Source organism: Gopherus evgoodei, chromosome 7 (genome assembly GCF_007399415.2).
Source record: "Gopherus evgoodei ecotype Sinaloan lineage chromosome 7, rGopEvg1_v1.p, whole genome shotgun sequence".
In the NCBI taxonomy this organism is placed as follows: domain Eukaryota; kingdom Metazoa; phylum Chordata; order Testudines; family Testudinidae; genus Gopherus; species Gopherus evgoodei.
Window position 1 is genome coordinate 1,039,349 of NC_044328.1, and position 18,315 is coordinate 1,057,663.

Consider the following 18,315-nt stretch of genomic DNA (forward strand, 5'->3'; position numbering starts at 1 on the left):
GCTCCAGCAAGTGGGTGGGCTGGTGACATGGGGGCTGGGGGGGGGGAGGTGCTGTGGGGAGTCGCTGTGTCGAACGGGGGGAGGAGAACTGGGGCAGGGGCAGCTGAGAGGGGCCAGCGTGTGTCTGCCTGGGCCCTGCCCCTTCCGCAGCCAGGAGCTTTTCCCTGACCCGTTCAGCCCCTCCGTGAGCACGTCGGGCTGGCTCAGCTCCAGGCTCTGCCCCCGTCCCGCCCCTGCTCTGGGGCCGCTCCCCCAGGAAAGTGCTGACTCAGCAGCGAAGGCCAGGCCTGGCCTGGCAGCAGCCGATGCCCAGCACAGCCATGGCAGCCAGACACGGGCTGGGCAGGGCCTGGGCCGGCAGCAGCGTGCAGGGCCGGAGGCTGGCTCACGCCGGGGCCAGGGGCCAGCTGCAGCGGGAGTACGACGCCGTGGTGATAGGGGGAGGTAATGCTGGGGCTGGGGGCTGCTATTACTGAACCCTGGGTGAAGGGGCATCTTTAGGAGGGCACTGCCCCCCGCCCTCAGCAGGCTCCAGCTCCCCCCGGGGACGAGCCTGGGTGTGCAGGAGTGCTGGCCCTTTAAGACAGGCGTGCAGAGCTCTGTGTGTGTGTGTGCACACTGTCAATCAGCCAGCAGCTGCTTTGCTGTGCTGGCCAGAGCCCCTGGGGCTCCCCACAGAGCTGCCTGGGCTGGCCCTACCTCAGGCCGAACTTTCGGGGGGCGGGGGGGCGGGAATGGCTGGTTCTTGGATCCTGTGGCTCCTTTATCCTCCAAGCAGCCAGTCATGGTCCCCAAAGGGCTCGCAGCCCTCACCTGCCCGGTGGCTCTGTGGGCCCTGGCTGAGGTCAGCAGGTGAGGCCGTGTGGGGCTGCCTTGCTGCTCACGTGCTGTGCCAGGCCAGGGCCCTGCAGCGCTGAAAGGCAGGAGTTCCTTGAGGGGGAACGATGCCCAGCAGCAAGCTGGGGGTGGTGGTGTCGTTCTGTTATTGGGGGGGGTCTTTTTCAAGCGTCTCCGCTTCTGGGGTCAGCTCCAGTGCTACGAGAGCTGCCCCCAGAGCACCCCCTTCGCTCCCTAGGCACGCGCATGGGCTGTGTGGATCTAGCCACCTCACACCCCCCCCAGTTCTACTTTAATCTAGGCACCGCCTTGGCACGTGGCTTTCACCCCACCCCACCCCAAAGGGTTCTGCGGTGGCTGAGCTCCGTACTGATGATTGGTTACAGTGAGTCCTACCCAAAGGGCTCATGTCACTGGTAGGCAAGGTGTGCTCCAGGCTTTGCAGAAGTTTTACAAAGACACAGCTGGTGAGCACTAGTGCTCGTACTAGGTGCACGTTCACACTTACAGTCCGTTATTCTGACTGAGTCCTTCACTATTGTGAACACTTGGGGTGCGGTCTCAGCAGCGGCTCCCCATCCACAGCTACCCTGGCACCCTTTCCAACAGACACTGCACCGGACAAGGGGCAAATTCTGCTCTGTAGCACAGCTGTAAATCAGGAGTAATCGCATGGGTTTCAACCAGTGGGCTGACTTCGGAGTTGGGTAACTGAGGCCCAAATCTAGTCCAGCTAGGGCGCCCAGGTGTCCCGATTTTATAGGGACAGTCCTGGTTTGGGGGTCTTATATAGGCTCCTATTACCCCCACCCCCGTCCTGATTTTTCATACTGGCTGTCTGGTCACCCTAGCTCCATTGTATCTCATTTTTAGTTTAATCCCACTGATAGAAGATTTTGAACAATGTATTTTGACCTCCTTAATATAAACCTGGGGTTTGTTGACTGGAATTCTAAGCCGCGTGTGTTGGAAAACAAATACAAAAACTGCTGCCATGAAAAGCACTTCAGTTGTGGGGTCCTGTGAAACAATCGTTGTGTTAGTGTGATAAAGTGGTGGTGTGTTGCAGTACCACGAGGTGTACAATCGTTAGCCTGCAGGGTCTGGTGGTGAGTAGTTATTTTTGAAATCTACTTGTGTCTGAAGTGTAGCCCCTGGAGTCCCAGATAAAGTTGCTCTGCACTCCAATCTGAAATGGTGCCTGAGTGCTGGGGCGTGGGGCTGGCACCCTACACCAGCCAGGGTGGAGGGAGCTCACTCTGCCCAGTGTGAGGGGCAGGGGCTGGTGCAGGGTCTTGTCACGGATCTGCTTCCTGGCCATTGAGCGAGCCGAGTTAACAGGCCTCAGCCATGCTGGCCAACCAGGGGAATGGCAAAGCCGCCAGCATATAGCCATGGAAAGGGTGCAGGGGGGTCCTGCGCCTGGGGAGAGGAAGGACCGGGAGGCTGGAACGGGGGCCCACTGTCTTCTTGGGGTCAGTGCTGCCCCTGTGCCTCAGTGGGGTGCTTTTGGTGGGAGGGGGTGCAGTGCTGCTAGAACGGGACCAGGGTGGGGCTTTCAGTGTGTCTGGGGTGCTGTGCTGGGGGAGGTGCCAGTGCTGCAGGGTGAAGGGAGCAGGCTGGGTGGGCTTGGTGTGGGGGTCCTGTATCTCCCAGCCCCCACATTCATTAAGGTCCCCAAGGATGTTTCCCATGCCTAGGGCAGTTGCCAGCACTGGCCCAGCCCCTCACCCCCGGCACCCACACGAGTGATGCTGCCCTGTGGGCACGGGGCACTGTGGTGAGAGCAGCACAGATGGCACCATTCAGCCCTGGCTGCCAGGGAGATGGTGAGTAGTGGCAGGACCCATTGGTGCCCCAGGCCTTGGCTCCTCTTACCCTCCTCCCATCTCTCGTTGCAGGGCACAATGGGCTGGTTGCAGTGAGTATTGACTGCCAAGGCACCTGCCTCGGGGCCCTATCTCGGGGGGTGGGGGTGGGGAATCCCAATTGCATGGGAGGAATCCTATGGTGTGAGGAGGATGCTCCCAAGAGCACTCTGGAGTGCATGTGTCCTGGATGGGTTTGTTGGGGGGTGGGGCCTTGGGGGTGTCATGGGGGGAAGCTTGAGGGGAGATGTTCTGGGGGGGGCTTGGGGGCATCCTGGAGGGGTTTGGTGGGGGGCACGTGGGGCCAGGTGACTCTTGTGCTCGTGGCAGGCTGCCTACCTGCAGAAGTCGGGCGTGCGGACAGCCGTGCTGGAGAGGCGTCACCTGCTGGGAGGTGCCGCGGTCACAGAGGAGATTGTTCCAGGTAAGCCCAGCCCCGCCCAGCGAGATGCCCCGGCTGCCCGGGCTGGGCTGGTAGCTGACACTCCCTTCTCTTTCAGGCTTTAAGTTCTCCAGAGCGTCCTACCTGCTCAGCCTGCTGCGGCCACAGATCTCCACAGAGCTGGAGCTGCAGGTACCGAGGCCAGTCCGGCGGGGCTCAGCCAGTCCCCGATGCTGCCTCCTGCCCCCCACTGGCAGCGTTGGTGGGTGTGAGGCCCTAGCATCACTGGCCAGGCCCAGCTCGCTGCCCCCTCTGAGCTGTGGGCGCCCAGTCCTGGAGCCTGACAGCCTCCAGTTCAGAACAGCTCCCCGGGCCTGTCCCCTATGGGCTGGTGAGGGGGCCAGAGGGGCTGCACTGCCTGGCACTGTCCGCGCTCTCTTGCAGAGGCATGGTCTGAGGGAGTACGCCCGCGACCCCTACTCCTTCACCCCCATGCTGGAGGATGGACAAGCCCAGCACTCACTCCTGTTGGGCTACGACATGGCGGAGACCCAGCGGCAGATCGCTCAGTTCTCCTCCAAGGATGCTCAGGTACCGAGGGCAGCAGGAGGGCCTTCAATGGGGTCAAAGTCCTGCCAATCCCAGTGTGACTGGCCCTAAATGGCCCAAATCGCAGGCAGGCAGCCATGAGGGGCTGGACTCTCCAGCGGGTCTGGCCTGGGAGTGCTCCCTGCAGCCTCCTGGCCCACTCGCCGAGTCCCAGACAAAGCAAGGAGTTGGCTCCTTGCCCTCCCCAGCCTGCCGGCTCATGGGCACGTCCCGGCTCGAACGCTCGGGCAGGGGGCGGAGGGTGGTCAGTGTCTCTGCACAATGCATAGCTGCAGCCCCAGGCCAAGTCCACCCTAGGACCACTGGGCTGGTGCATGTCCTGGCAAAGCACCTACTGTGGACGCAGCATGTACCAGCCCCTCCAAGTGTCACAAGCTATGCCGGGGAAAGTGTGGTTTTCCCAGGCTAACCAGGTCTACGCTGGGGGTGTTTCCCAGCCCAGCCGTGTGGTACAATCGCACCTCGTCCCCCCGACTGACCTGGCTGTGCCAGCACAAGTGTTTAATGTGAGAGTGACACATTTCAGGGTTACCCAGGTGTCCGGGTGCATTGCTGCCACCTGCCCCCGGCATGAGGGAGCTGTGGCTGTGCCCAGCAAGGGGCGTTCTCCCAAAGCTACAAGCAACGCGCGCGCGCTCCACTCCCGGCTACCACGAGCCACACTCACTCCCTCGGTGGGCTAATAATTTACACCCCACCTTGTCACGCTGGAACACCCAGCCCCTTGTCGTCTGGGCACCCGCAATGTGCACCGAATCCATTCAGTCAGCTGGGAGCATGAAAAATCCACACCCCCCCCCAAGTGCCGAGCTAACCCACGCAGACAGCTCTCAGCCGATGGAAGAGTTCTGCCAGCCCAGCTCCCAGGCAGCGGACTAGATAAATTCATGGTGGTGTCACGGAGTATGGGGGAGTTCGGCCCTGCCCCCTCTTCCTGGGACTCACAGTGCCTCTCAGCCAGCCAGTAAAACAGAAGGTTTATTGGACAACAGGAACGCAGGCTGCAGCAGAGCTTGTAGGCAAAACCAGGACCCCTCAATCAAGTCCTTCTGGGGTTCAGGAAGCTTAGTCCCCAGCTTGGGATTCCCTGAATTCCAACCACCCAGCCCAAAACTGAAACTCAGCTCTCCCTACTCCCTCCAGCCGGCCCCTTCCTTTGTCCAGCTTCCCAGGCAAAGGTGCTGACACCCCTCCCCCCTGCCTAGCTCAGGTTACAGGCTGAGCACCTGTCCCTCACCTAAAATTACCCCCTGCTCTCCCATCCCCCACACACAGTCCCTACTCCATCACAGGTGGTTAAGTCCATTAATGGCTATTAGCCAGGCTGGGTAAGGAATGGTGTCCCTAGCCTCTGTCGGTCAGAGGGCGGAGATGGATGGCAGGAGTGAGATCACTTGATCATTGCCTGTTAGGTTCACTCCCTCTGGGGCACCTGGCATTGGCCACTGTCGGTAGACAGGACACTAGGCTGGATGGACCTTTGGTCTGACCTGGTACGGCCGTTCTTATGACCCCTCCCATTAGTGCCATAGTGTCTACACCGAAGCGCAGCAGCTCAGCTGTGCCCTTGGAGAATTTCCATAACACGGGTGGTTCATTAGCTTCAGCTCCGCCCTGAGGTCCCCTCGTCAGAGGCTTTTCTTGGGGTTCTTTGCTTTGTCCGTGCTCAGGCCTGTGGCTGGAAACACGGGGCAGGGCTGGGTCAAAGGATGCAGCTGGTTCTCACTGTTGAGTAACTGAGACCCATCTGGGTTTGGGGATGGGCTTTCCCTCCAGCAGCTTCCACATTTCCCACAGCTTTGGGAAGACCCCACCCGTGCCCCCCTTCAGTGGGTCAGACCCAGCTGTGATGTACTTGCCTGGGCATGTCTGTGTCACTGAGGACCTGGCCTGGGTTTGCAGTGAGCCTGAGCCAATTGCTGTTTGTGGCAGGATTCAGAGCCCAGACTCCATTAACATCAGCATTGTGAAATGTCCCTGCTGATCAAAGCGCAGGTGGGAGGGCTGCAGCCATACGGTGCTGCTGAGAAGGTGTCTCCTTCGGCCGGCCTGCAGGGATGGTGCTCTGGAGCAGGCTGTCCCCTGCCACCCCTCTGACAAGGGCTGGGTGGCTGAGCATGCAGGAGGCTGTGTCTTGCCTGGCTCTCACCGTGGACCGGGGGGAGGAGTGGGAGGCGCATGTCCTGCAGGCTGAGGGCACGTGCTCAGCGAGGAGTCTGGAGGGGCGCGGCCGGGTAACAGCAGCGTCTCTTCTCAGGGCTGGCATCCACTGGCTCCTGCCTCTGTCTCCGCTTCAGGCCTATCCAAAGTACGAGGCGTTCCTGAGACGCTTGGTGTCGGCCCTTGACCCACTGCTGGATGCCGCACCGGTGGACCCCGCTGCCTGGAGCCAGGGCCCCCTGCTCCAGCGGCTCCGCGCCCTGCGAGGCCTGCAGCCCCTGCTGCGGGCGGGTACGTCTGGGGCAGCAGCGCAGGAGGCTCCGGCCACAGGTCCACGCCCAGCCAGTGGGGCACGGTGCTGGCGTTAGAGGGCTCAGGCAGAGCAGAGGGGGAGGAGCTGCCCCGGGCACTGCCCTGGGGCTGGCAGAGGCCTGAGCCTTTCCCCTTGCAGCTAAATCCCTGGCTCCAGTGGGAGTCAAGTGCCCATCGTGCCCAGGGCTTGGCGCGTACGGAGCCCACGCTGGGCCCAGTCTGTCCTCGCGTCCTGCCGTCTGCCTAAGCGGGAAGGGCACCTGCGGGGCGCGCGGGGCCCGGAGAGATGGTGCCACATCTGATGCCCGGTTCTTTCCCTCAGGCCTGGCGCTGGGGAAGCAGCTGCCCCAGTATTACCAAGTGCTCACAGCCCCAGTCACCAGGGTGAGTAACGACGCTGGGGGACGGGAGATGCCCACCCTGAGGGGGCAGGGGCTGAGCAAACCACGCACGGGGCTGGGCCTGGGAGGGGCCTGTGGGGCTGAGCTGTGCTCGCAGCTCCATGGGACCCAGGCCCCCTCTGCTGGGCCAGGGGGACCCGCCTGCCCCCCCATGGGACCCAGGCCCCCTGTGCTGGGCGGGGGGGGGGCACCCGCCTGCCCCCTATAGGTTCCAGGCCCCCTGTGCTGGGCTCTCTTCATTAAACGCTGTTTTCGTTTTTCTCTCTCTCCAGATCTTGGATCTCTGGTTCGAGTCGGAGCCCTTAAAAGCAACCCTGGCGACGGATGCAGTGATCGGCACCATGGCCAGTCCGCACACGCCTGGCAGTGGGTAGGGTGTGGGGCTGGGGCTGAAGAATTCACAGCTCCCCAGGGCCTGTCATAACATTTTTTCCCAGATCTGGACCTTAGCGTCCAAAATGTGGGTGTTAGCATGAAAACCTCCAAGCTTAGTTACCAGCTTGGATCTGGTAATTGCTGCCATCAGCTAGGAATTATACAGTGCCTAGCTCACTGTGGTCTCTCCAAAACCTTCCCTGGGGGACCCCAAGACTCAGATTCCTTGAGTATCACAACAAAGGGGAATAAACCATTTCCCTTCCCCCTCCTCCCCTCCAGGTGTTCCCTTCCTGGGTTCCTGGAGAGATATACAGAAGCAAGCTCCGTGAATCTAAACAAAGGGATTTTCCCCGCCCTGTTTCCAGTCCTGGAAACACAAGTACCGAGAGAGCTAATCTCTCTTCCCCACTCACCCAGAGGGTATGCAAAGTCAGGCTTAGTAAAGCTAACACAAAGAGATTTTCCCCCTGACTTCTTCCTCCCACCAATTCCTTGGTGAGCTGCAGACTCAATTCCCTGGAGTCCCCACTAAAGAAAACTCCAACAGGTCTTAAAAAGAAAGCTTTATATAAAAAGAAAGAAAAAGGACATAAAATGGTCTCTGTAATTAAGGTGACAATATACAGGGTCAATTGCTTAAAAGTAAATGAATAAACAGCCTTATCCAAAAAGAATACAATTCCAAAACACTCCAGCAACTACACACATGTAAATACAAAAAAAAAACAAACAATATAAACCTATTGTCTTACTATCATTGTACTTACAACTTGGAAACAGAAGATTAGAAAGCCTGGAGATAGAAAAATCACTCTCAGAGCCGAGAAAAGAACAGACCAAGAACAAAGGACTCACACCCCAAAACTTCCCTCCACCCAGATTTGAAAAAATCTTGTTTCCTGATTGGTCCTCTGGTCAGGTGTTTGGTTCCCTATGTTAACCCTTTACAGGTAAAAGAACATTAACCCTTAGCTATCTGTTTATGACAGGGCCCTCCTGTTCCTGCCGGGGTGTCGCACCCCAGCGCTCGCTTCCTCCCACTCCTGCCCTGTGCTTGCTGCCATGTTCCCCCTCGTGCCTGGACCGCGTCCCCACCCGGCACACACCAGGCCCAGGGAGCCCCTGCTCGGGCAGGTCGGTGGGGTTTGCCTGGGCTGGCGCTGTCAGGCCTGGATGCCTCGGCGGCCTGGCAGCTCTCTTGGCCCAGCCCTGCAGCCAGGTGGGACCGGCGCTGGGCTCGAGGTCTCCAACTGGGGGAGGTTGGCGGCATGTGGGTGTGAGAGGGGGATGGGCAGCCTTGGGGCAGCTCCCCTGTGTAACCTCAGTGTCCGGTTGTGCCCGTGGGTCTGGGGGAGCTTGGCACCCTCTGCGTGTACTCACTAGCCTAGCCTGAGCCCCCTGGCTGTCCGGGCTGGCTCGGCGTTACTCCCAGGGTGTTGCCACGGGGGGTGGGGGTGCCCTGGCCATGCCCTGCTGACCACGTGCAGTCGGACTGTGCCCGCCCTGGCCGGTGTCTGTCCTGCCCATACCCCGGCACCGTTGCAGGCGGCTGCCCTGGCCCAGCTGTTAACCTTTGACCTCTCTCCTAGGTATGTGCTGCTACACCATGTGATGGGCGAGCTGGAGGGGCGGAAGGGGGCCTGGGGCTACGTGGCAGGTGGCATGGGAGGGGTGTCCCAGGCCATCGCCAGCGCAGCCGCTGCCCACGGGGCTGACCTCTTCACCGAGAAGGTGCCCAGCTTCCTGGGGAGGGGGCGGAGAACACAGCTCCCAAGCACTGGGGTGCTCCCTGGCCCATAGGGACCACAGAGCCCTGAATCCTCCCCTCCGTCCTGCCTGTTAGCTGCCATGAGACAGTGACTAGAGACTGTGCTGAGGGGCATAAACCCCACCGGGAGGGGGGGCTGGGCAGGCCCAGCAGCATCCACATGGGAAAGGGTCACTCAGCCTCTGGATGGCCGCACCCTCCCTGCAGCCACGCTCTGCTCGGTGCACCCAGCATGCTCCAGGCTGATCTCCCATCTCCCCCCTCACCAGCCGGTTGCCCGCATGCTGCTAGGCCCCCGTGGGGAGGCACAGGGTGTCGTCTTGCAAGACGGGACTGAGGTGAAGAGCAAACTGGTTCTGTCCAACGCGTCTGCTCAGCACACGTTCCTGCAGCTCGTTCCCCCGGTGAGACGCACTGGGGAAATGGGGGGGAAGGTGCCCTGGGGGAGATGGGATGGGGGGGCAGGAGGGGACGTGCCGGGGGAGATGGGACGGGGGGGTGGGACACGACGCGCCGGTGGAAATGGGGAGGAGGGTGCCCTGGGGAAGATGGCACAGGGGGGTGGGGTGGGTTGCGCCGGGGAGATGGGCCTGGGGGGGACACGAGACGCCAGGGGAGATGGGCTGGAGGGGAGGAAGTTGCCTGGCGAGATGCTCCCATGACGTGTGTGGTTCTTGTACAGTGCCCTGCCCAGGGAAGTGCCAGGGAGACGCGCTACCCAGCGTGTTCCCTGGCAATGGCAGCACCTGTGTGCGGACAGGCTGGTACAGCTGGGAGAGGGGTCGCGTTCCGCATGGTAACGAGCCCCTCCCCCCACGATGAGTGCGACACACCCCAGCCCCTGTGGGGCAGCTGGAGGAGGCCACTCCCTATCCACCCCCAATGACTAAGGGGCCTCCCCGGTGCCGGCCTGGGAGCCCCCAACCTTACGGCAAACACAACACGGTGGGTGGAGGCCAGGGTGGAGCAGCACAGGGCAGCAGAGGTGGAGCGGGGTGGGGAGCAAGGGGGAAGGTGTCTCGGGGCATGAGTTTGCTCCCCCTCCCCCATCAGTGGGGTCTATGACAGTTGGGGGCCAGCCCCATGGGGCTGGGCTGTGCCCTTCAGGGGTCCTGGGTAGCTCCAGCCCTGCCCAGATGCAGCCCAGCACTGCCTGCACTTCCAGCCAGTTCCCAGGCTTGTTTCCAGCCCCTGGTGTCTGAGCCGGGCTCTCCCCGCTCCAGGAGCAGCTGCCAGAGGAGTTCCTCCAGCACGTGGCGCAGCTCGACACGCGCTCCCCCGTCACCAAGATCAACGGTAAGTGTCAGTGGGGGACGTCCCGCTCCCTGCCCCACCCAGGTCCCCTAGGGGTTGACACTGGTGGGGCCTGTGAGATGCTGCTCTCATGATCTGCGCTCCCGTGGGAGAAAAGAGCCGTCATGGGTCTCCGTGAGAGTCCCTGCTGCAGCATGAGTCCAGAGGGGAAACTGGCCTTTGCCTGCACCATGGCCTCCATTTTCTGCCGTGCTCCCCGTCCCCCGGGCTCAGTGATCTGCCCTGGCCCCTTGGGGTGTCAGGAGCACGGGAGGCTCCATGTCCCTTCTGTCCCCCGGATTCACTCCCTCTCCGACATCCTCAGTGGCTGTGGATCGGCTACCCAGCTTCCTGGCTGCACCCAACGCCGGTGATGGCCGCCCACTGCCCCATCACCAGTGCTCTATCCACCTGAACTGCGAGGACACGTGCATCCTCCACCGTGCCTTCCAGGAGGCCAGCCGTGGGGAGCCTTCCACCAGGTAGGGCTGGAGGGAGCTGGCTGGTCGCTGGCAGAGCTGGGCCCTGCTGGGCTGCTGACGTGGGAGAGGGCAGTGGGAGATAGCCCAGACTCCTCGGTGCCTCAGGGTCTGGGTGCCCCTCATGCTGCTCTGCTTGGGGTGACGCTACCATGGCTCCGGGGCAGCAGCCCGCACTCAACAGGGCAACGGGGCCTCTTGGGAAGGGAAGGATACGAGAGACACCAGGATTTCTGGGAGGAACGTAGGGGAGGTCCCCACTGGAGAGCCTGAGGCTGGGTGATGTGGGGCTAATCCCTGCTGGAGGAGCCAGTGGGCAGGGACTGAGGCAGTGGGGGGGTTGCATCGGCAGCATGCCAGGGTGCTGGGCAGGGCTTGGGCTGGATTCCTTCCCGGGGTGCCCAGTCCGAGGGCTTTGACTCTCTCACTCTTCCCAGGCCCATGATTGAGCTGTGCATCCCCTCGGCTCTGGACCCCACGCTGGCTCCCCCGGGCTGCCACGTGGTCTCTCTCTTCACGCAGTACACCCCCTACACGCTGGCTGGCGGGCGGCCATGGGACGAGCAGGAGCAGAATGCATACGCCGACCGGGGTAAAGCCAGCAGCTCGCAGCACTCGTTAGCTTCCCATCCACAGCCCCTTGCCCACTGCTGCTCCCTGTGCGCCCGATCCCAGGGAGGCGTCCAGTGCCCAGAAGCGTCAGCCCTGCCTTCTGAGTGGAGCGGAGAACCACCCCCCCTCCGTGTAGGGTTCCCCGGAGTCCGGTTTTTGACCGGAACGCCCAGTCAGAAAGGGACCCTGGTGGCTCTGATCAGCACCACTGATCAGGCTGTTAAAAGTCCAGTCCGCAGTACAGCGGGGCTAAGGCAGGCTCCCTGCCCAGCTCCACACAGCTCCCGGACGCAGCAACATGTCCCTAGGCAGAAGCGTGACCACGGAGGCCCCACGCGCCGGCTCCCTAGCTCCCCTTGGCTGGGAACCGTGACCAGTGGGAGCTGCGGGGGTGTGGTGCCTGTAGGCATGGGCAGCATGCACTGCACAGAGCCACCTGACCACCCCTGTGCCTAGGGGCCACAGGGACATGCCAGCCGCTTCTGGGAGCAGCATGGAGCCAGGGCAGGAAGGGAGCCTGCCTTAGCCCCACTGCACGGCCACCTGAGAGCCTCCTGAGGTAAGCAACACCTGGCTGGAGCCCGTATCCTGCACCCCAACCCCCTGCCCCAGCCCTGAGCCCCCTCCTGCAAACCCAGCCCAGAGCCCACATCCCCAACGGAGCCCTCCTGCACCCCCAACCCCCTGCCCCAGCCCTGAGCCCTCTCCCATACCCCAACCCCCTGCCCTAGCCCTAAGCCCCCTCCTGCAAACCCAGCCCAGAGCCCACATCCCCAACAGAGCCCTCCTGCACCCCCAACCCCCTGCCCCAGCCCTGAGCCCTCTCCCATACCCCAACCCCCTGCCCCAGCCCTGAGCCCTCTCCTGCAAACCCAGCCCAGAGCCCACACCCCCAACGGAGCCCTCCTGCACCCCCAACCCCCTGCCCCAGCCCTGACCCCCACACACATCCCCTCCTGCACCAGAGTCCTCACCCCCTCCCGCACCCTGAACCCCTCATTTCTGGCCCCACCCTGGAGCCTACACCCCCTGCTTGAGCCCTCCCATACCCCAACCCGCTGCCCATCCCAGTGAAAGTGAGTGAGGGTGGGGGAGAGCGAGCGACGGGGGGGGTTGCAGGGCAGGGGTGTTGGGTTTTGTGCAATTAGAAAGTTGGTAACCCGACCGGCGGGGGCCATCCAGCCCTGCTCCCCAGTGCCCTGCAGGGAGCTGCAGCCAGGGGCTGGGCCCCGAGCCCAGCTGGTGACATTAGACATGCCGGCCGAGCCACGTTCTTGCTCGCTCTCTAGTGTTCGACTGGGTCGAGGCCTACGCGCCAGGCTTCAAGGCGTCCGTCGTCGGAAGAGACATCCTGACGCCACCGGCTTTGGAGAAGATATTTGGGCTGCCTGGAGGGGTGAGTAGATCATGAGATTCACAGAGCCCTCCTCCCCCAGCCCAGCCTGCCTGGCGTCTGCCCACCCGGAGCCCCCAGAGCCCCCCCAGCCCAGCCTGCCTGGCATCTGCCCACCCGGAGCCCCCCTAGTCCAGCCTGCCTGGTGTCTACCCACTCGGCACCCCCCCCAGCCCAGCCTGCCTGGCGTCTGCCCACCCGGAGCCCCCAGAGCCCCCCCAGCCCAGCCTGCCTGGCGTCTACCCACTCGGCGCTCCCCTAGCCCAGCCTGCCTGACGTCTGCCCACCCGGAGCCCCCAGAGCCCCCCCAACCCAGCCTGCCTGGCATCTGCCCACTCGGCACCCCCCCAGCTCAGCCCACCTGGCGTTTTCCCACCCGGAGCCCCCCTAGTCCAGCCTGCCTGGTGTCTACCCACTCGGTGCTCCTCCAGCCCAGCCTGCCTGACGTCTGCCCACCCGGAGCCCCCAGAGTCCCCCCAGCCCAGCCTGCCTGGCGTCTGCCCACCCAGAGCCCCCCTAGCCCAGCCTGCCTGGTGTCTGCCCACTCGGCACCCCCCCCAACTCAGCCCGCCTGGCGTCTGCCCACATGGGGCCCCCAGAGCCCCCCCCAGCCCAGCCTGCCTGGCGTCTGCTCACCCGGCACCCCCAGGGCCCCCCCAGCCCAGCCTGCCTGGTGTCTGCCCACCCAGAGTCCCCCCAGCCCAGCCTGCCTGGCGTCTGCCTGCCCAGAGCCCCCCTAGCCCAGCCTGCCTGGTGTCTGCCCACTCGGCACCCCTCCAACTCAGCCCGCCTGGCGTCTGCCCACACGGGGCCCCCAGAGCCCCCCCCAGCCCAGCCTGCCTGGCGTCTGCTCACCCAGCACCCCCAGGGCCCCCCCAGCCCAGCCTGCCTGGCGTCTGCCCACCTGGTGCCCCAGACCGTCACAGCCCAGCCCAGCCTGCCTCGCAGCTGCCCACCTGGCCTGTCTGGGACCTGCCAGCCAGCCTGGCCCAAAGCTAGTGAGGGAAGCTGGAGCCATGCAGCCCGGTTGTCCAGCTCTGAGCAGCAGGAAGGGGAGACTATTCCAGGGCCTAACTCACCCTGTTGTTTGCAGAATATATTCCATGGCGCGATGTCTCTGGACCAGCTGTATTTTGCCCGCCCAGTGCCCTCGTACTCTGGCTACAGGTCCCCGGTCCCAGGCCTGTACCTCTGTGGCAGTGGTGCACACCCCGGTACGTGAGCTGGGACCCTCCCTTCGCGGCTACAGTGGGGGAGAGCGCCGGGCAGAGGCTCACACTGGATCCAGCCCTCCCTGCATCGGGGGCTGCACAGGTGTGATGCCAGGGCACTGTGCTGACCTGGTCGCCGGCTCTGCCCAGGGTCTGAGCAGGAGAAGCAGAGGGCACGGACGCCCCTTGGGTCACAGCCTGAGGCCACGGGACGCCCAGTGGGGCACCTGTGATGAGCAGCTGTCCTAGCGCTGGGATCCAACAGACGGCCTGCCCAGGGCCGGTTGGAAGCAGCTGGGCAGGGCTGGTATTGGGGGTGGCTCTGTTTTTTGCCGCCCCAAGCACAGCAGTCATGGTGCCTTCGGCAGCGCTTCTGCAGGAGGTCCACCGGGCACACGAATTCGGCAGCGGTTCTGCAGGTGATCTGCCGGTCACACGCCTTTGGCACCCGCCACTGGATTGCCACCAAAGCCGCGGGACTGGCAGACCACCACCAGAAACGCCACTGAAGGCTGCCTGACTGCCGCCCTCGCGACTGCCAGCACCCCACCCCCCCAGCTTGCTGTTCCAGGCATGCACTCGCTGCGCTGGTGCCTGGAGCCGCCCCTGGCTGGCGCAAGTCCAGCCCAGGGGTGGGCCCAGCGCAGCAGAAGGGAGAAGTCTGTCCAGAGGCCAGAGCGAGGCTGCACCCTCGAGGTGGGGTAAGGGTGAGAGGGCTGCCTGGATCCTGGGCCGCAGCCCCAGGTTTTTCCCTGCTGCCATGAAGCTGCCATGGCTGGTGGGGTGTCTTCTCCAGCTGGAAACGTGGCCATTGCTTGTTTGCAGTGCTGCCAGCATGTGGGGCTAGGCTCCCGCCTGTGCTCCCCATGGCAGCTCTGCCCTGCTAGGCCCAGAGCGCCTGGGCAGGGACTGACGGACACACCTACTGCTGCCCCCCCCATGCATGTGTTTCCTTTGCAGGTGGGGGAGTGATGGGCGCTGCGGGCCGCAATGCAGCTAGCGTGGCCCTGGAGGACTTCAAGCGACACACTGGCCTAGCCCGGGGAAAGGGATGGTGGCTGTCGTGACCTGGCCACACGTGTGCCTCTCACCATCCCCCCACCGCTCACTTCCCAAACACCCCCCAGCAGGGTGCTGTGAGAGCACGCCCTGCCCCGCCCCCCACACTGAGTGGTTACCCCATCACTCTTACCCGGCTTAGGTATAGTAACGGGGGGGTGGAGGGCTGCAGGGCCCTGTCTGATCCTGTCCCATCCTCCCCACCCCTCACTATGTGCCCCAAGTATGGCCACTCCCTGTCCCTGGAGCCCAGAGCCCCGAGAACCAAGCCCCATCCCAGAGCTGCTCACAGAGGCAGGTCTAGCTCTGCCTCAAGAGGGACACTGGCCAATCCGTTCTAATGTAGACAAGGCCCAGGGCAGACTCAGCCCTTGCCTGCTCTCCCAGAACCCCAGGCACAGGCCAGCCAGAGTCACGCAGCCTTGCCCTGAGCTAAGCTGAAGACTAGACCATGTTACACAACCCCTCAGTCAGCGGCAGAATAAAAATCTCAACAGGTGTCATGTCATGTTGGGCAGTGCTGCATTGTGCCATGCCAAACCGTCTGCACCGCATTGTGTCCTGCTGTGCTGTGCTGTGCCAGGTAGTTGAAAGCAGCTATCAAATCCCACCTCACTCTTCTCTTCTGTAGACTAAATCCCAGTTCCCTCAGCCTCTCCTCATACCATGTGCTCCAGCCCCCTAATCAGTTTTGTTGCCCACTGGTGGGGTGCCCTCCTCCGCCCCCCCCCCCCCAGCATCGCTGCAGTCCAAGCGCTGTCTCTGACTAACGCAGTGGTTCCCTGGGTTTCTGGCCGGGCCCTGCACTGGCTGATTGTCACGGAGTCCCCGGGCGATGCTCTGGAGCTGCTCCCCACAAAGCCAGCCAGGACTTTGGGGAGCCTCCTCTCCCTTGGAGCAGACTTGTTCAGGGCAAGAAGCTCACACGGCTTCACCTCCTGGGTCTGACCTTGGAGCATTCAGCATCCTCTGCCCCTCCGTGCGCTTCCCACAGCGAGCCCACCCAGCAGGGTCCTGGGGAAGCCACAGGGTCCTGCACCCCCACTTCGCAGTCGGACGTGACTCTTAGCCAGCCAGTAACACAGAAGGTTTATTTAGACAACAGGAACACAGTCCAGGACAGATCTTGCCGGTACAGACAACAGGACCCCCTTTAGTTAGCTCCATCTGGGGCCCCAGGGAGGCCTCAGCCCCTTTGGGAAGCCCAAGCCCCGTTGAGGCCCCTCTCCATTTCCCAGCCAGTTTCCAAAACTGAAACTCCCTCCAGCCTCTCACTCAGCCTCCCCTCGGCTCCTCCCCCAGCCTGTGTGTCCTTTGTTCAGTGTCCTGGGCAGAGGTGTCACCTGGCCTCCAACCCCCTCCTGGGTTCTCGGGTTACATGCTCAGGTCTCCTCCCTTACCCAAGGCAGCCAGTCCCAGCCCAACTCCCCTGCAACCTTCCCAGGTCAATGCTCCCCACTCAGCATTCACAGAACACGGCCAGAACATTCCCACTTCGGCACACTGGCCTTTCCCACAGCTGCGGTCGCTGGGCTCTGAAACCAGCTCGTGGCTGCCGGTGATGGGCTGGGGGCTCCCAGGACTGACTGATGCTGCCCCGGGAGCCGCTTGCTCCCTGGCCCAGAGAAGACGACAGGTGAGAGCAGCACAGGCCGCGGGGCCGACTCAGTGACACGTTGGGAGCGCAGTCCCCGCAGGACGGACAGAAGGACGGACGGGCGTGCGCGCATGCACACACGCGCGCGCACACGCACACACGCGCACACACACTCTCTCTCGCACCTTGTGAGCACAAGTTCCTGCGAGCCACAGTCACACAAAGCCCCTTCTCAGTGCAACAGCCTGGGCGTCATGGCAATATAGCCACCGAGGGGTCGGTCACATGCTCCAGCTCCGGGGGCGGCCCGGTGCCATGTCTCTGTGCCGCTGCCCAGCCCCTGCGCGGATACTCACACTTCGCCAGCCCTTGGCGGAGCAGGGCCCCATGCACAGTAACTAATTAACCGTCAGCTGAGACATTGAACTGCAGCCGTGGCCACCTGTGCTCGTGACAGAGCCCGAGGGCACCGGGCCCAACATCAGTGCTGCCCTCCTCTCCCTTCTGCTGGTCAGCGAAAGCCCCTGGCTGCTGCTGGAGCCAGCATCGAGGGGCTGCCCAATTCGCCTGCAGAGGCAGCTGTCTCGTGGCCCAGGGCGGTACCGGAGTGACTCCTGCTGGTGTACTGGGGCTGTCTCCTGGGCACAAGGGCCTATTCAGAGTTCAGGGACACCTGGAGCTGCCTCAAAACCCACGTCCTGACCCTGGGTTGCTAAAGCAGCCTGGGAGGCCAGGAGAACAGAGGCCCCCGAGCTCCCCTCACTGGGCAAGAGCCTTGGGCACATCCCCTTCTGGCTCTGTTCTCTGCTAACACCCCCCCCCCCCCCGCTAGGGGAGAGGTTCTCCAGGCCCTGGGGACCTTGTTGCCCGCCCCTCCTGCATGCTCCTGGCGGAGAGGGGTGGCCCAGTCCTGCCCACGGTCGCCAGAGGAGGCTGCTCCTGCGTTATGGACCAGCACAGTCACTGGGAGGAACCTAGTTATCCACCTCCAGGTGATGGGTTGGGGCTGGTGCCCAGGGTCATGCGCTGGGGCCCTGCTTGCTTGGCTACAGTACTCAGAGCAGGAGGGACCTGAGCAGGGGGACTGGCTCTGCTGCATCAGGGGTCTGGCTTCCTCTCGCAAGCCCCCTACGCAGTGGGAGAGAGAAACCAGCACAGACATCAGCGGACTGGCCCGAGACCACGCGCAGAGCCTGTGGCGGAGCTGCCACTAGCTGTCAGGCTCTCCGAGCTCTCAGCCGAACCCCGACCAGCCACTGCAGAGCGAAGTGTGACCACCTGGCGGGAGGGGCTGGTGTCCCAGCAACAGGTTTTACTGGGCTGTCTGCTCGGCTGACAGGGACGGGCTGGACTCCGACCAGGCTGCAGCGTCAGGCTAGCCGGGGGCCAGGGGCTGGAGCAGCAAGCACTGAGTGGGGCTGGCGCTCTCATCCCCAATCCCTCTATTCTCTGTTGGCTACCCCATGCCAACGTCACAGCCGCCTCGCTGAGCTGAGCTGAGCTCAGCATTGCAGGGCTCTGGTGCCCTGCGGGCCCTCGCTGAGCAGGGACAGGTACCTGAACCCCCGCAGAGTGCAGGCTGCAATGCTGCCCTGCACCGTGCAGTGCTCGGCACACAGCACAGTGAATTTCAGTGCCGGCACGTGGCCCGTTCTCCTGGCTGGCTTGGGGCTCACTAACGTGCCTGGCAGTGCCTGCTGGTCCCCACTTACCTAAATAACGTATCACCTGCAGCCTTTGCCCCCTCTGCTCCCCCCCGACCCCTTTCATATCTGAACCAACACAGGCCTGCACAGAGCCTGCAGCTGCAGCCCGTGAACAAGGAAATGGCAGAAGTTTGCCACTGAATGAATGGAGTCCCTATTAAAACCCTGGGGCTATATAAATACCCAGACAGCTTGCTGCCCAGTCAGTGCTGGCACGTTAATCGGTTATTAGCACATCCGGTGCCCTGCT

General features: G+C 63.0%; 1 protein-coding gene across 2 annotated transcripts; it reads left to right on the forward strand.

The window, feature by feature from the left end:
• The first annotated feature begins 61 nt into the window (after nt 1-61).
• Nucleotides 62-15,268, forward strand: PYROXD2 (pyridine nucleotide-disulphide oxidoreductase domain 2). 2 transcript variants are annotated; one of them, XM_030570451.1, is made up of 16 exons: nt 65-444; nt 2,739-2,758; nt 3,036-3,129; nt 3,206-3,279; nt 3,532-3,678; nt 5,994-6,147; nt 6,491-6,552; nt 6,842-6,939; nt 8,537-8,678; nt 8,985-9,119; nt 9,939-10,011; nt 10,334-10,490; nt 10,925-11,079; nt 12,389-12,495; nt 13,586-13,706; nt 14,664-15,268. In XM_030570451.1, exons 1-16 carry the CDS (start codon nt 306-308, stop codon nt 14,768-14,770), a joined length of 1,785 nt encoding a protein of 594 aa, XP_030426311.1. In that variant the 5' UTR covers nt 65-305; the 3' UTR covers nt 14,771-15,268. The 2 variants fall into 2 exon arrangements, with proteins under 2 accessions (XP_030426312.1, XP_030426311.1); XM_030570452.1 differs by lacking the exons at nt 12,389-12,495; nt 13,586-13,706; nt 14,664-15,268 and adding an exon at nt 11,556-11,685 and having other exon boundaries at nt 62-444.
• Nucleotides 15,269-18,315: the final 3,047 nt, after the last annotated feature.

Excerpts from the sequence above, each read along its gene's own strand:
- PYROXD2 (XM_030570451.1), top strand. The coding sequence starts at position 306 with ATGCCCAGCACAGCCATGGCAGCCAGACACGGGCTGGGCAGGGCCTGG. Across the intron at positions 3,280-3,531 it reads CCACAGAGCTGGAGCTGCAG|AGGCATGGTCTGAGGGAGTA; the intron begins GTACCGAGGCCA and ends GCTCTCTTGCAG. Across the intron at positions 9,120-9,938 it reads TCCTGCAGCTCGTTCCCCCG|GAGCAGCTGCCAGAGGAGTT; the intron begins GTGAGACGCACT and ends TCCCCGCTCCAG.